General features: G+C 30.6%; 3 protein-coding genes across 6 annotated transcripts in view; all 3 read right to left on the bottom strand.

Annotated features, from left to right (window-relative positions):
* rdx (BTB/POZ and MATH domain-containing protein rdx) overlaps window positions 1–9,262 on the bottom strand; it is a 44,416-nt gene extending 35,154 nt beyond the window's left edge. For all 3 annotated transcript variants that reach the window (XM_085186413.1, XM_085186414.1, XM_085186415.1), the window contains exon 1: window positions 9,101–9,262. The gene's annotated coding sequence lies outside the window, so the exon portion shown is untranslated. The remainder of the gene's footprint in view (window positions 1–9,100) is intronic.
* A 2,626-nt stretch (window positions 9,263–11,888) lies between these two features.
* Window positions 11,889–13,412, bottom strand: LOC146538240 (huntingtin-interacting protein K). The gene is made up of 3 exons (XM_085186418.1): window positions 13,070–13,412; window positions 12,579–12,686; window positions 11,889–12,033 (listed from the first exon to the last, which is right to left on the bottom strand). The coding sequence occupies exons 1-3, from the start codon at window positions 13,226–13,228 to the stop codon at window positions 11,938–11,940; spliced, it is 363 nt and encodes a 120-aa protein (XP_085042544.1). The 5' UTR covers window positions 13,229–13,412; the 3' UTR covers window positions 11,889–11,937.
* An 842-nt stretch (window positions 13,413–14,254) lies between these two features.
* LOC146538239 (uncharacterized) lies at window positions 14,255–16,622 on the bottom strand. Of its 2 annotated transcripts, none has more exons than XM_085186417.1 (7): window positions 16,405–16,622; window positions 15,748–15,858; window positions 15,366–15,480; window positions 15,124–15,246; window positions 14,956–15,045; window positions 14,778–14,877; window positions 14,255–14,699 (listed from the first exon to the last, which is right to left on the bottom strand). In XM_085186417.1, the coding sequence occupies exons 1-6, from the start codon at window positions 16,478–16,480 to the stop codon at window positions 14,778–14,780; spliced, it is 615 nt and encodes a 204-aa protein (XP_085042543.1). In that variant the 5' UTR covers window positions 16,481–16,622; the 3' UTR covers window positions 14,255–14,699. The 2 variants fall into 2 exon arrangements, with proteins under 2 accessions (XP_085042543.1, XP_085042542.1); XM_085186416.1 differs by having other exon boundaries at window positions 14,811–14,877; window positions 16,405–16,618.
* Window positions 16,623–17,875: the final 1,253 nt, after the last annotated feature.

Raw genomic sequence — 17,875 nt, 5'->3', positions numbered from 1 at the left:
TCCTGAGGTAACAAACGTAAAAACAATACAGTCGAATTGATAATCTTCTCTTTTTACAAAAGTCGGTTAAAAAAATATTACCTATCCGTAGGTAAGCACATATTTCGTGTAATAAATAACATTATAAGAACATCACAAGCGCCTTATATAAGGTAACAGCAATTTGTAAAAATATAGACTTGCTCTGAAATAAATCCGGTGTTCCATCTGGTGTTCAAGGACAAACCACTGAACCGATTATAATGAAATTTTGTACGTCGACAGTTTTAATACGAGAGATACATATGTTTTACATGCTACCCATGTTCTAAAGCAGAGAGAGTTCCCAAATGAGTGATCTTTAAAAATCTGTTCTCTCTCTGCAGCTAGATTTCTAACATATTTTCAAAACTCGACTCGACTAACTATAGAAATTTTGGTTGCGGCTAAGTTCCAAGCACGAATTAAGTTTACATAAAAATTGAGAATTAATTTGTTTAATTAATTGTCTAAAAAGTTAAGTTGGGCAATCAAAACAGTGATTCCGTCCAAAGATTAATGTCTGTCACCTACATGGAGAGGGTTCTCCACTATCTAAAGCAGATAGATAAATTTTCGTGGACTTACACTTACGAATTGTGAAAACCCATTTTTTTGTCACACTTACGTAGACCATCGTAAATATAATTTGTAAAATGTTTTCTGACGTACCTAATGGTTATTAATAATTATCAACTGACATTAAGACATTAAAGAAAACAAGGTTCCCCACGAGATAATCATATTATAGAATTTTGTATAGTCTAAACAAAGAATAAGATATATACATATAATATTTACCTATACATATAATGAAAATATCATTGCTCGCCTTCTGTACGTAGAAGATCTACCTAATATGTAAAAAGCTATTATTGGGCGGCGACATACGTTGTGTTCTACGCCGAATTCTTGAGACCTTGCGTGTTAAACGGCGGAACTCCACGGCGCGCTTTGCCTGGTTACCAGAGCGAAGAAATGATTATATTAAATATGTCATTCCCTCGAGTGGGAATCGAAACCACACCCTGTCGCGTTTACAGAGGCACGCGTCGTATCTGTAACTGCGTAACGATTCGCTTCATATTGGAATAATTAGTAATTTGTAAAATTATAAAATTTCGGAGATTTTAGTAGGCAAAGCGCTGCGTTGAGTTCCACCATTCAACACTCTATGTCCTAGAATACAGTGGAGAGTGGGGAACATAAATGTCTGAAATAAAAAAAAAACACAAAGGAAGTTGCTAATGTATACGAAATAAAATGTAGGTATGTAGTATTTGCAATAACATATTGACGTTTATGTGGATTTTTTTAGACCTCTCGTACGCCTAAGGAAACGCTGGTGCTGTCGTGATGCAGGATATGAGAGCCAATGATCTAACCACCGAGAGCGTTACAAACCATGCAAAGCGGAGTAGGTGAAACAGAAAGGCAGACCCAGGCAACATAATATGCGGGATTAATGCCAGGAGGAAGAAGAAGAATGACGTTTTTGTAGATTAGGTATTATTTATTACTCTTCTATGTGGACGAAATTTTTATGATTTCTAAGCATTTTTTAAAAAAAATCATAGTTTATTCAGCACTTGCCTTTTTATTTGTTTTAGTTAGTATACCTACATATTGATAAAACAATAAAGAAATAACAATAAAAACAATGCAAACTAATTTAAAGAAGCTAATTAACTTTCTTGTTGTGAAATTAATATGGAAAAAACATTATGTCAATCGATACTAACACTCGTTACCTAATTAAAGACTTTTAAACACTTAACTGTTTTCAAAGCATGTTACCTAAGTCTTTTACTAATACCTACATGCATAGTTTTCAGGATTTATATAGTAAATGTTAATTTGTGCCTGTAAAATTGTGAATTTTTACATCTACTATATAATTTTAACGTTTGTTCACGGCGTTCATATAAGCAATGGATAGCGTAGATTAAATACATATTATTTAGGTCATATGGTGTACAGGTATATATATAGGTAGGTATATCATTGTATATGGTACGCAAAATTGTAAAAATTAAAAAATAATCTAAGGTTTAGGCGAGGTCGTGACTGTCGAAATTTATACACGCTTGGACCGTGACACAATTTACTAGAGCATTCATTTTGTATTCACCATTCTATATTGTCTGTTATAATATGATTTACATTAAAAAAAAAACAGGACCAAAGTGTCAATTGTTATTATTGTTATTATTATTATAAAAATATAAAGTTAAAATATTACGAGAGATTATTCACTCTTTTACGTAAGATATGTATAGAGAATATGGTCGTGTAAAATTCTGTGTCATTTATATAGTTGGAGTGCGCCAGATTTCATAAGCGATCTCTCTGTACCCTGATCTAGGTTAGGTGGTCGACATCGGCAACAGCGGTGGCGTATCGAGCGCGTCCGATGTTAACCTACATACAACCGTGGCACACATAGTGCTGTTGGGGTCGAGAGTACCCGTGGCCCTGCCCGGCCTCCGCCCTACCTTCGTGCTAGTCAAATCACAATTAATCCATTTGGCACAATGCTCATATCATAGTTATCCTGGTGTAGAGTGCAATTATTATCAACGTTTGAAACTTTAGATTGGTTGAATTACAATATAATTATATTTGTGGGATTAAATGTGATTATATTATATAATGTAAATTATGATAAATATCACTAAAACAAGGAAGAACATTATTTAGCAAGGATAACACTATTTAGATTTGACATTTTCTCATAGCTACTGTCACAATTTAAATAAATATGATTGCAATAAAATGTTGCTAAAGTAGAACATATATACAAAGGAAATTATATGTAGAGAACGTTATAAAATCTAAGGAAACAATAATTATCTTACTGAAATCGACATAATTTATTTTTTTAAGTTAAGTAAGTCAACAGCGAGAAGCTACAGATTGTCGTTTGATTCTCATCACAATTTTCTGTTAGAACTACAGACACCCGCAAAACCGTCAATTATTATTAAAACCGCATTTGTTAAAAATATACCTAAATATTTTAGTAATATACTGTTAGGAATAAAGTCTATATATATATTTGATAATAATAAACTGTTGTAAAAGTTTACAACAATGCTTCGCGCGGTTTGAAAGTTCTCGCACAAAGCTACGAACTACGGTGACCAGCGAAGCGGTAGTATCCTGCCGTCCCGAGCCCTGCCAGAGTGCAATGGTGCTCCCTAGGGTCGATGTCCTTTTGCAACGCTGCACTACCACAAATCAATAACCTGATTTGTCCAATATAACGCGAGAACCCCTCATTATAATAATTTACAATTGGGTTCATTGTTTTTATTATTTACTTTTAAAAATTCACAATTATCGATTAAAGTAACAATAATAAAAAATCATATACCTGTTGAATTATAGGTATATGTCTATATAATATCTAATGTAAGTGACTATATGAAGATAACATCAATACAAGATTGTTCATGCGATGTGATACAGATGTAAGTCATAAACGTAGGTATAATAACGGTGAACGATTTGATTAATCGTGACTGATTATAAACATTTTATAAACGCTAACAATACCGTTATATCGAGTTCAAAAAATATATATTCCAAAGTTAACAATAAAGGGGAAACATTTAAATCCTCAGTATTATTATTCAAACGTTATCCTTCCTGCCATTAATATTTTAATAAGTTACACATTTTATAATTATAATCGATGTTTATAACGAGAGAGATAAAAGAAATAAATAGAAACAATACTTGTATATAACAAGAGCAGAGATAATCTGCCAAACTCAAAACGCCAATAGAAGAAATAAAGATAAAAAAAGTCTGTGGTCACGCCAGAGGATCATAATTTAAAGAAAAAACGTATTATATATAAATATTAAACACATTTTGGCAGGTTAAATTAATTAGCAGATAATTATAGCGATCCAGTATATAATTGCAAAGCACACCGAGTACAGATGACACCACAATGCACCGGCCATGCGTATGCAGTACGAGGTCGACGGCCGTATATGAGTTGACTGAGGGATACTGACCCGTCCCGAAACAACCCGGTTGGCACTAATTTATGAATAGATCATGTTATAATTGTAATTTAAATTATATTTTTGGTAGAGATTTTATATATATTTCAAAAATTATTTAATAGCGATGATATGAAAGAACAGGAAAAATAGCAATGTTGATACAATAAAAAAACACTAATTTAAATTATAACCGAATATTTCAATTTATTTGTCTCGAGCTACCTATGTTTTTTTTGGTGCTGGAGAATTCTCTTATCAATTATATTAAAAAATATATATTGATTTTACAATAGAATTAATTATATTATTATAAGCTAAAATTCAAATTAATAAACTGAAAAAAAAAACTCACTAGTAGTTTGTTACTAGAATTGTTCGTTTTTAATATTTTCAAAGTGTCTATGGTGTTTTAAGTTCTTTGTTCTGTTACCTTAAAAAGCTCTTAATGGCGTGTACTTCTAAGCTATGATTTTTTAGCAAAACATTAATTTTCTGAAAATGGAATTATTTTCCATAACAAAATGTTAATAGAGTACTGGGTAGTTAATCGATGTGTTATTGGCAGATTCTATATAAAAAAAAATTGTTTAAAAACTTGGAAATACTTCATATTTAACGGGTAATTTCCGATATATATTGGTTATCGTTTATTGCATGCAATTAAAATTGGATATTTAGTTTAATTGAAGGTAATTCTTAAGAAAATAAACGCATAACAAGTGTAAGTAAATAATAATTATAATATGCGACGTATTTTTTTAACGGTAGTCATTGAAATAAAACATTATAAACATGTAATTATATTTTTTAAAGCTGGCAAGTGATTTGAATTGACTTTTAAAAGAAACCGATTTAATACAAGGATAAAATTATTTAAATAGTATTTATTAAATAATAAAAAGTATTTATTAAAAATAAAATATATCAATACTAGGTTAAAGGGTAAGGTTTTTAAGAATTGTAGTTACAACCAAGTAAAGCCGGTGATGACCACTAGTTATTATTAACTTTATCAAGAATGTTAACAAACAGATTGACTTTTTGTGTTTTGTGGGTAAAACATGTACGGGGCAGTGACGTTAAATATAACAATATCTTTCATGATACGTTATCGTGAAACTGATACGTCGGTTAGCCATGTGGTTCGTTTATTGCGAGTGAAACACGAAACACAAAAAAGGAAAAACCATGTCATCATCATGTAAAAAAATATTATAATAACTATCAGCTTCACGCTGTATCCCGCACAGAGCAGTGTAGTTAGAGGGAACCTAGTGTTAGGACACTCTGTTCCTCGGTTGACATTAAAGCGAAGAAATGGAAAAAAAAATTAAATAAATATTTCAGTCCCTCTTTGTGCACCTGCGCCACGACTGGCCTCTATAATAAATACAATAACCTCAATTCACAAAAAGTAAAGGTTGAGAATGAAGATGAAACTCCCTACAAAAGGGAGGTAAGATTTGATTTGCTACGCCCTAAAAGCCTTGAGAAGTTCTCCAAGGCCCAATGGCACCCGGAAACGTCCTTGAATAGCGCACTTGTTCTTATTATAATACGAAGGTTATTTTACCTAATATAAGGTCAATATGTAACTTTTGTAACTACCTATAATGATAGAGGCATTATTGGATTACTTAAATGGGTTTCACTAATTAAAATTATTTGACACTTTTCTAGAAAATAAAGTAACATTGAGTGAAGGAATATCACTATATTACATATAAATAAATTAGCTTCACGCTGTATCCCGCACACAGCATGGTAGGCTGAGCGAACTTAGTGTTAACACACTCCATCTCCCACTTTCCGCCGAATTCTGGAGGCGTTGCGTCTTAACTCCCCTTGCGTGTAGGTATATTTCAGTGGCGAAGTTAAAAATAAAATAATATATAACTCGAGCTTAGCTACAAAGTTTATTAAGGCAGCGAATGTTTTATTATTATTATACCGACATCTAGCGACTCAATACCAAACTCTGATATGGATTTTTATTAGGCGTTACGTAATTTAGTGATATGATAGATGTGTAGCTGCTTCAATAATTAAAAAAATATAAATAGTGACATTAATTAAATAACAAGACAAAGTGCGGCGTTGAGTTTCGCCGCTCAGTACGTATTGTTTCGAAAATCGCTTTCCACTGCAGTTTGCTCTGCCTATTAAACCTAATGAGGTACTTGTACTGTATGAAGCTAATAAATAACCAACAAAGGTAGTTAAAAGGTTCACAAAACCAAATAAAGTTCGATTCGAAAATTCAAAATGTAACCGACATTCCCAAATTTTATTTATTTTGAATAATTTATTTTATCCTATTTCATTACATGTCGTAGTTAAGAGCGACAATTATATTATTTAGTCAGTTAATTAATAAATATTTTTACTATTTATTAATTTATTTATCAACTTTTACAACCGCTATAACAAAGTCGTCTGCAAATCTTAAATGTGAGAGGTATGTGCTATCTACATATGTTGACACCCCCCATCCCTTCTATTCCTGAGTCTTGAACATATCCTCTAATGTATGATCAAAAAAATACAATACACGTCCCGCAGTTCCCCTCGGCCACGACAGTCTTAGTGAATAATTTAAGGGAAATGACGTTCCCTTGTCTCGCTCTTCGATACAGGCGGATAAATTTAAACTGCCGATTATGTACTTGACAGTCATAGGCGCTACTACGTCATGAAGGCTTTTCATCTTGGATATATCGCCAATCGACTTGACACCATTGCAAGTACTCTAGATTAAACCAGACTTTAATGAAGGCAAAGGTTTTTTCAAAGTCCACGAAGGCTAAGACCAAGGATAGATAATATTCTTAGATCTTCTGTATAGTCCTTGAAATACCTTGACATATTATTTGGTAAGACCAATCTCAAATGTGCGCTACGCTCGTTGACACACTTGATATTTCTATAATTTGTCAGGGCCTTGTGGACAAACACCTGACACAGCCTTGGGATGGTTGGTCTCCCAGTAGAGAATAGGAATAAATAATTGTTAATAAATATTTGTTGACTATGTCACAAGGAATCATCAATAAATATAAAATAACTAAATTAAAGCAGATTTTACAATTTTATAGAGCTTGCTCTATAAATCTATCAGTAAATAGTCAACTAAATATCGCAAGTGCTTTAAAGGTAAAACTTCACCAGACAATTAAAAAGAAATTAGAAAATTAATCTTCCCAAAAGGACTTTACTTTTAAATAATCATAATTCTGTAGTATACTGACATAATTTAAGTAGTCAAGTTAACATTTCGCATTGCATACTCTTCATTCTACAAGAAATTGTAGAATAACCTATAATTGCATTTGCTGACACAAAATTTGTTTTAAATAACAGTACTGTAAATATATTTCTATTTTTGATATGGGTTTTGCTATTTATTCTCCATAAAACAATATATTTATCTTTTGAGCTTATCTCATCAATTAGTGTGTAGCATAAATCCATATACTCAGTAATGGTGGGCAGCTAATTATTGTTTCTTGTCTCTCTATGAAGAATAAAAATTGATTTATGTAATATTTCCCTTTTTTTAGATCCACAATATTTCTCAGATTCCTCAGTTTCCACTCAATTTTCTAAGCATTGCATGTTGAGCGGTGGAACATAATACCACCCTCGATAAATATTTATATCTCCAAGTGGGACTTGAACCCACAACTTTTATGGTTACAGTCAGACATTTTGCTGCTGTATTTTTACCCTCAAAGTGAAGTGTGTGTGACAATAAAAAGGAAGATAGGTTAGAGATATAGTAGATAAATAGATCCTCTGTACTACAATATATTATAAGTTTTGATATTTTTATTCTTCACTGTTTGTCTCATATATAGTACGGTAGACAGAGAACCTAATTATGCCCAAAATAAAAACCCTGCATAGCAGACATCAACGCAACACCATATCTGACAGAGCAAAGAAAAGAAAATAATACATGTCTTCAAGTTGTGATCAAACCTACAATCATAGTGCTTTCAGTGAAACCATCTCCCATTACCCCAAGATAGCCTTAATGTAACATTTAGTTAGTTCTGTAGATTTGTAGTAGAATAAATTCTAAATTCTTTCTTCAATGAGAATTATAAATTTTTTTTAATAACTTTTTTCACTTTTAAATGATAGTACAATTTTTTGTATTTTAAAACTTTAAAAGGTTCTATTTCACTCAATAAGACTTATGGCGTAGACAATAAGGATACTGATAAATTACAGTGAGGTGCAAAGGAGGGTAATATGTTTATTAGTCTATGTATGTATTTTACATGTAAAAAAATGGTTACACACAGACACAACAGACCAAATTAGTTTTTCTTATGACAATTGCTTTGTATCAACCATGTAAGTGTCTTAATACATGGCGATCAAACTACACCACAGTGACAATCAGATACAATATTGCCAATAGAAACAAATACATTGATGAACTGTATATGCAGAGCATTAAATACCTATTCAAAAAGTGATTTTTAAGTTCATATCATAACTACTATTTTATTTATATCGAATTTAACATTTCAGTAATGTGTATATTGCAATATATGAACTTGATAGCCTGATTGTGAATGTTATATGGCTTTGTTCAGGTTTCACTCTTTTGGGTATTACAATTTAAACATGTATATTAATAAAAAAAATATTGTCAAATAATATAAGTTACTTATAAAAAATTAATGGATTTCTTTGTATTTTTTTTTAACTATACAATTTATAAACCATGGACCTCACCTAAAGTACATAATATTAGTAGCAGTGACTAAATTGTAGTTATCAGTAAAAAGTAGATAGAGTTAAATATGCATTATAGTTTACAGCAGAACTGTAATGCATTTGTAAGCAATTTTACTTATGTTATATGAGTACCAAAGACAGTAATAATTTAACAACATTTCATCTATGTTTTTGTTCCATTAGTGCAATTATATTTGTTTGTATTGAGAAGAAATTACTTTTAATCAAGGCTATAAAGTGATACTTTATGAAAGCTCACATACTGACTACTTAGTAGGTTTTGACGTTTATAGACAATAAATTTGACTTACCGTTTCGAAAAACTGTGTTTGCAATTTCAATGAGTAGCGATCACAATAATAGTTTAAATAAAAGAACGAAGTAAACCATAAAAAGAATCTAGCCACAAAAGAATTAAAAAAGAAAAACTATTTTGCACACACACCTCGTCCTCGGAATAAAAACCACAGATAATCAAAGAGAATATTGACACAGACAATGTATTTTTTTAATTATACATTATTTCATTTTATAATGCAAAATTTTATAATTAATGTAATTTTTTATGAATAAATGTATAAACACATTTATATATGTATAGTTTAACTTATCAATAATTTTATTTAGATATTACGCTGTTTATATGTATACAGTTTTCTTATTTTCTGCCCGAATTCTAAACATTGTGTTATTAGTTCAATTAGTGCTGAGCAAAGCAAGGGCATGGAGTTCTGCTACTCAACACGCAATGCCACAAGAAATCTCTGCCCATCCTACTTTGTGCGGAATAGTGTGAGGCTGTAAAAAAGCATAACAGACACCGAGCTGAGACATGGTGTGTAAGCAATGGTGAGTACGAAGCTCAATTAATTAATAATTCTCAAAATAATACACTATTGATATTGAACCCACAATGATTGAGTCAGACTCTTTACTACTGAGCCACGATGAACTTATTTATGGCGTAGTTTTTTAATATATGTTTGTTTTTTCAGCTTCATGATGTTTCCCGCACACAGCGGAGTAGATAGGGGGAATCTCGTGTTAAGAATTCTATTTTCCGCCGAATTCTGGAGGCGGACACCTGAGCGAAGCAATTAAATAATATATTTCATTTCTTCGAGTTAGAATCGAACCCATAACCTGTCGCGTTACAGTCACATCCTTGTGCCGCTTTGCCACGACGGACTCCTGGTTTGACCATTTAAAATATTAGATTTTAAAACGTAGTTGTAATAAAACTATCAGTCACAAACATTATTACGTATTTTATAGAAATAGTGACGAGAAAAGCTAGCTGAAACTATAGTAGATAATAATTACCTCTAGATATAAGCCTAGTTTAAGAAGCAGATAAAAATAAAACCGTTGAATAGCTGATAATTATAAAAAACGTATGGACCACGTGTAAGTAGTGTATAGTTAAAATAAATAAAATTAAAAAATATACATATTAAAAATAAATAAACCTACTGAAGGAGAAATAACAAAATTTACTTAGAAGCATACTTGTTAGAAAATGTTAGATAAAAGCAGTTTTACTCTTATTTACCCCATAAAAACTCAGCAAGAACTCAGCAAAAACTAAAAAACCCAGTAAGTACAAGTCAGATCTCCCCAATAATAGTTACATACTTATTTCAAGATTGTAGATTATAAAAGTTGACAAAACATATATGAAAGCACTATAAATCCTATAAGATTGTATTAGTTTTTATCTATAATTTTAATATAGACTTGCATTTTTCGGATTATTTGTATTGCAAATTCTTACTTCTTGCCAGATTTTATAATAAAACAGGTATACATTGATACTTTGCTTTTTCCATAATGATGCTCTATCTTTTGATTGAATTGACTTAGCTTGATTATGTGCTTTAAAGGACCCCAGATCTGGATATTTAATATGCATTTTAGCTTAGTTTCTCAATATAATTTCGAGATAAATTGCCCTGACAGACAGCCAACAAAGTAATCCAATAATAGTTATTTGTTTTTTTTTTCTCTTATGTCCCTTGAGCCTACTTTACTAGTTTTAAAAAGAATCTAATGTCTGTATCATAAAAGTTGTAGTGTAAATCACCAATGCACTTTATTATAAACAAATTCATCTATTTCAAATTCAAAAATATCTAGCCATAATCTATACTAATATAATAAAGCGGAAGAGTTTGTTTGTTTGAACGCTAAGATCTCTGGATCTACTGGTCCGATTTACATTGTTTTTGTTTTATATGAAAGCTGCATTCTTCAGAAGTGCTATAGGCTATATAACATTACATTACACATACCAACTAATATATTTTAAAATACTTTCTAATTTGACATGCCATTTATTCCGCCATGTTAATAACAACCGTCGCGTCGCTACGCAACCGTTACCGCGAAATTTTGATATTCATCCTTATGAAAATAAATATTATAGTCACTTTTAGCATTTCATCTAGATTGAAATTATAGTTTACTATATAACATTCTATTAAATAATTAAGTTGATGTCACTAATTCGAAATGACGCAGACTTCGGGCGGCATAGTGTGACCTACGCGAACGGGCAGATGACGTTGATGGTTTTTTAAATTTTCTTACATTTTCGAACTATTGTCAACTTTTATGTAATTATTTGCTGTCTATAATTAATTTAAACTACAGTTTGGTTCTCTTTTTATTTTATTTGATATTGCCCGCTAAAATTACCTTATTTAATATACAGAAATGTTTAGTTATTTCATAGAGTCGATATCTATGTATGCACGCACGGAAAACTTTCGGTACTTTTTCTAATATTAAGAATACCTATCCTTTAGTTACTTTTAATCCTTTTATTGGTTAATATCAATAACTCAGATATTTTTCAATAACTCAGATATTTTGTAATAATATGTCTCTACTTATTATTCTTTTTGATTATTTAAGCTTATATTTTCTTACTAATTCTATTGAAAATTTAAAATAATTTCAAGAATATATTTAATAAATATTCTTATAGTTGAAGCAGGCGTAGCCGCGTCCGGGTCCGCTAGTAGATCATAAAAATACAGCTTTCATACAGTTAAATATTGCTTTAAAATGTAAATTTTAACTATAAAATAATACAAATTTCAGAGATTGAAAAATAGTCTATTGCAAATATAACATTATGTCGTCATCAATTAGTTAAAGTTATAAGTGCTGCCACCAAGTCACCTCTGTGCTCTCTTAAAGTTCTTTCTGCTAATGTCTTAGATATTTCCATCTCTTTTACCTGAAAACAGTTTACAAAATCATCTTTAGCTTATAATTATTACTATAAAAAATTGATTTAACTTTCAATTCTTTTAAAGTAATTTGTACTTTAATAACCGAGATAATATTTCACATCAGCTACATTTAAATGCTTTTAACAATAATTCACCAGGCCTAGACTCTTCTCTTTCATGGTTTTCATTCAATTTTTGCATCATTGGGTGTCGAATGGCAAAACTCAAAACAAAATTGGATGTTGAAACACAGAGGTAATAAAAAAAAATCATTCCTTCAGGAGAGTATAGAAATGAAAATATGTTGTAAGTTGGAGGCCTGATGCAATTTGGTGTATTATATAAGATATTGTAATATGACAGTACAAATATATTACTAAACAAAGTTAAATTACTAAAACATTGCACCTAGGTGTGTTGATTGAAAAAATCATTTTATAAAATGTATTTAGTCACATTACTCTTTTGCAAAGCATTTCAAATATGTATTACACTATGGTCTCTAATATTGTTATATTCTTTTAAAATAATATTGGTTTTATTTACTTACTATTAATTCTATATCATCCTTTTTTACAGATACCATTTGGAGTTCCTTTTCTTTCTCAAGTTTTTCTGCCGCTTCTTTATTTCTGCGATCACCAATCAGGGATAGGGCCTTGAATTTATTTACAATATTCATAAGTTAATGCTTCCTTACTTATAAAAATAAATTATAAGTGAAAAGAATACAGATACTTTTGAGGCGCAGTATCTGCAATGGTTGTGGATTCATTTCCCATCCCATCCAAGGGAATATGTTATTTTCATTTCATACTCAGGTAACAATAAAAAGCGTATCATTGAATTCCACTACTCAACTCAGTCTCCAAAATTAGATGTGTACGGAGAAGAGAGGGCGTGATGCTAAAAAAAATAATATAAATTTCTTAAAATGAATATATAAAAAAAGGTTTCGACCTTTTTTTCAAGAAATCCAAAAAAAAAAAAGAAAAAAAAAGTAAAGTCCAAAAATGTAAGAAATATTTTTAAGATCCTTACACCAGATATGTCCTGAGATGATATTTCCGTTTCTTCCGCGTAATCTGTTACTTTTTCTAAATCAGCCACTCCACTATCATGTTTAGCTGCTTTTTTTTGAGTTTTATCTTTTTCATGTTGTATGTCATCAGTATCACCGTTAACCTCTTCATCAGCCATGTTTATTTTTAATTAAAAAATAAAAAACAACCTTATTGCAAGTGATTTACACGTATGTATTCAATTGGATTTGCAGTCACGTTTCAAATGTAAATGTTTATATGAATAGAAATTAATGGATTTCTTTAAAAATTAACCAGTGAGGCTATGACAATTGTTATTAACATGACAGAAAAACCGTAGAGTTGCCAGTTTTACTACCAAAATTAAATTGTGAAACTTAACAGCAACACTAAGTAAAAAGTTTTACATATAAAAAACATAATTATAAAGAATCTTAATATCAATGAACCAGGATATAATGAAAAAATTAAAGTACAATATATAAATTTTAATAAAACGCTTCTATCCACATATTGCATAATATAGGGGTAGGGTTGCCTACCCTACGGAACCTAGTCTTAAGACATTCTTCGTTACCCACATTGCTTGTTGAGTGGCTTGCCACCAGAGCGAAGACATTAAAATGTAAATTTGAATCATTAAATTTTTTGAATTGGAATTTAAATTTCTTCGATATATGTAGGTATGACAAAAATATTAATGTTTGACAACTAGAAATAAGAAAAAGAATAAGTTAATTTCTGAATTATTTCTATGTTTTATAATTATAGCAGATTTATATTTATTTACTAATAGATCGATGAAGATCGAGCACTCGTTATGTTCGTCAGTAATGAATCGATAGTTTATCCTACGAATTTTTTTAAATATTTTTTGAAAGAGCGAAGAAATGAAAATAAAAAATTAAAGTCGAATGGGGATCGAACCCACAACCATTTGGTCACACTTATTGCCCCTTCACCACGACTGGCCTCAAAAAATATTTAGTATTAAGTACATAAATAATGCAATAACTTCTATTTTATATAATTTTAGTCAATTACAAAAAAATAATCTTTCTTAGTTAACTAATATTAACATAACTAAGATGAGTAAAGATACTTATCTTTTATTTACTGTTATCTTAATTTTTTTAACGGGACGTCAAAAGGATCTCTAGTTAAAATAAATGTACTAATAAAATTTATAGAAGTATAAAATCTTTATTTTCTGTTTACAAGAATTTTTGACTAGTCTAATTTTAGTAAATTCTATCTCTTTATATATGAACTTTTGTAATACTGATAACACTAATAACATTAAAAAGTTAATTTCAAATAATGTAGTTAAAACAACGGCCAATTTATACATCGTCATTAGTAAAATATAAAACTATAGGTAAATAGTACACTGTAGGTGCCGCATTTTAGAAAAGGACTATCTAATTTTCTTAATCTTTATTTATATTGATTCATAATATTCCTAATTTGTAAAGGACTTATATCTAATTTAAAAGATCTACAATTCATGTTAAAGATCTAAGGGACATATTATTAGCTACATATTAAATGTGAATTGTTGTACTTCTGTCGGTATCATTTTTTCTATCAGGAGTATAAGGTGGCGGGGGTAGGCTGTTATCGTGAACCTAAAAGAAGAAAGAATATAAAATTTACTCCATTTACCTTTATATAGATTATTTTAACTATATTTCAGTTAAGTATACTTATTCCACACTATGTAACAACATAAGACTTACAAAGCCAGCGTTTAAATATATAGAGGCAGGACATATCGTCGAACCAGAAGGAGCTGCTCTGGAATACCTGACAAGAACAAACCCATTTATGTTTAAAAATAATAAAAGAACATTGTAACAGTAAATCTGGCCCTGATTTACGTACCTAGGTGGCGCATCTCTTAATCTTTCATTGACGTATATTTGTAAGCTTCCAACTGAAGATCGACTTTCAGTCGAGTGTGCTCCCAATGGACTGAAATTAAAAATTTTAAATATTTATGAAACGAGCTTCGTTCAGTAAAATAAAAATTATAAACGTTTAAAATTATACTTTATATTGCTGACACCACAAAGTTTATAAACTAGTGTGAAAGTAGCTATAATCCCAAGAACTAGAGCAGCTGCCATTATTATTTGAGATCCTGATACCAGTATCATCTCATCCATAGAATCTCTGTAAATAAAAACCATAATTTATATAGAGGAAGATATAATTAAGGGCATTTTTTAAAGGGAAATAAAAAAGATACTGCTTTTTATAAAAATAACATTTCCTTATCTATTTACACACACCTGCAAATCCAATTTCCACGAGCGCCATAGCAAGTTCGGCAAACTCCTCGCCAGCATTGCAGTGTTTCATTAATATTTGGGCTGCAACATGGGCCGTAGCACATTTCTCCTAGCCCTATAATAAATAGCATTATTTTTATTTCCCACTTTTATGTGTTATTTTTATCAAACACTTGTTCAGTCACTAAAGACTAAAAATCAAATCGTCGCATAAAAATAGTTAAAATTAAATTAGAGTTGCCACTCAAGACGCAAGGCCTTCATAATTCGGCAGGAAGTGGGGAACGGAGTGTCTTAACGCTAGATTCCCTCTGCCTACCCTGCTGTGTGCGGGATACACCGTGAAACTGACTTAAACTTATGTAAAATTTTATTTTCTTACCAGGACATTTTATGCAGCTAGTGTGCTGGTAATCTGGTATGAATCCGGCGGCACAATAGCAACCCCCATTTACGCATTCGTATTCCTCTCCTTTGCAAAACGGACATTCATCTACAAACCAATTCAATATTTACAGTATGTTAATATATAAAAAACATTTCAGATAAATGTAAATTTGGTGTAATGTAATGTAAGCTTGGACGTGTATCATTAGGCTTATCATCAGTGGGTGCGGGTTCTAATTGTTCTAGCAATTCTTAAAATAATCTTTCTCTACTTCTCTATTAATTTTCACCTAGGTATTAAAATGATGAAGATCATAGTGTTTTCTTCAATGTTATCCAACAATGGTTATTGAGGTGTGAAATATTACCGTATTTTTGTTTCCAGTTTATTAATTTATAAATCCAATATATCTTGAACAGAAGCCATGTGTGTTGAGGAAATATTGAACACAATATATTTCTAAATAAAATTATATTGTTATAACGATTTATTACTTGAGGTAATACCCACTGCATGGGCTTAACAGAAATAACTATTTATTTTTACGAAGCAAAATTTAAGCTTGTTATGTAAATATAAACAACTTAATTGTTAAAAGATATCTCAAAAACACTTAATTTTTAAAACAATATTAATTAATAGCCACATTACCTTCATTATTGCTACTACCATATGCACACTGCAGCACGAGTAAACCAAAAAATATAAAAATAATCCATTGAGACATTTTTCCACAAATATTTCCACACAACTACATTATTTCAGGAAAATACAACAAGAGAAATAAAAAATGTCATTAGTTTTTTGAGCCCGCAATAAACACTGTAATAAAAAGGCATACTGATAATGTTATCAAAGATTTGTCGCGCAATGATACGACACTTGTTATCGATATTGTCACGTCACTTATTCTATCTATTTATTACATGACTGTACGCCAGGTGATGTTACAACCTTGTATTTGTGTTCCTCAACTAAATATGCGACAGCCTTGTAAAATATTCAAATTCGCTATATTACATAATACATACATTCGCGTGCAGTGGGTAGAGTGGTTACGCGAAATGAATAAGTTTTTAATCTTTTAATTATTTAAATTAGTAGTTTAAGGAAATTATCCAAAACTAGCTGCCTGAAAGTACCCACGGTTAAATTTACAATTAAAGCTATTTCGTTAGCTTTTACTTATTAAAAGATTTTACTAATTGCATTGAATCTCAAGCTAAGCAATAACTTTTTATTATTTGAGAAATTGAGATGCTTATTATATACCTACTAGCGATGTTTGATATTGAGAGGTTTTATTTTTAATGCTAGAGTTATTAGAAGCTATACATTTAACTAAATATTTTTCCTTCCCTATCTTCATTATGATCAAGTAAAGTTTCATGAACTTGCCTTCAGTAGATTATGTACATAATTATGTTCCTATGCCGATGAACTTAGAAGTAATTCATTAAACATTAGTGAATCAGTTTAAATTGTACCTATACTTTTATAATGCAAATCATTTTGAAAAATAATATTAATAACCCAAATTCCTATATGCCTTTTAAACACTGAGCGAAAGTTCCTATTAAAAGTTTATTTCCGTGTTCGTATCCGTTCCTATCAAAAGTCTATTTTTCAGCTTCACGCTGTATTTCGCACGTAACAGAGAAAGCGGAGGAAGCGTAGTGTTGAGACACTCCGCTTCTCACTTTTTCCGACCTCCGACACACCACAGGTTGTTGACTTGAGTGGTAAAACTCAATGCCGCGTTTTGTTTCGATATTAGAACGAAGAAATGAAGATTACCAATACGAGTTATAAAAATACTTAAGTACTAAGTAATAAAAAAAGCAATTCGTTACAAAAATGCAATAAAATGTGTTTATATTTTTGTTCCGAATGCACGCTCATCAAAAAATCTTGATATGAATTGAGTAACAAAATCTATCTAGTTCCTATTAAATTTATCTAATTCGGGATGTGGGTCAAGCTCCCTCACGAGATGGAAACAAAACAACAATAATTGAAACCTTATTTTTATCTGTATTGATTTATTTACATACATTATATTGACCAATATGCGTTATATAGCCCGCTCTTATATTTATTTTTTTATATTTATTAAGAAGCA

This window comes from Heliconius melpomene, chromosome 6 (assembly GCF_056956725.1).
Source record: "Heliconius melpomene rosina isolate 202511_hmr_F chromosome 6, ASM5695672v1, whole genome shotgun sequence".
NCBI classification, from domain to species: Eukaryota; Metazoa; Arthropoda; class Insecta; order Lepidoptera; family Nymphalidae; genus Heliconius; species Heliconius melpomene.
Note: the sequence above shows the minus strand (reverse complement) of the source record. Positions and strands in the feature narration are given on the sequence as shown.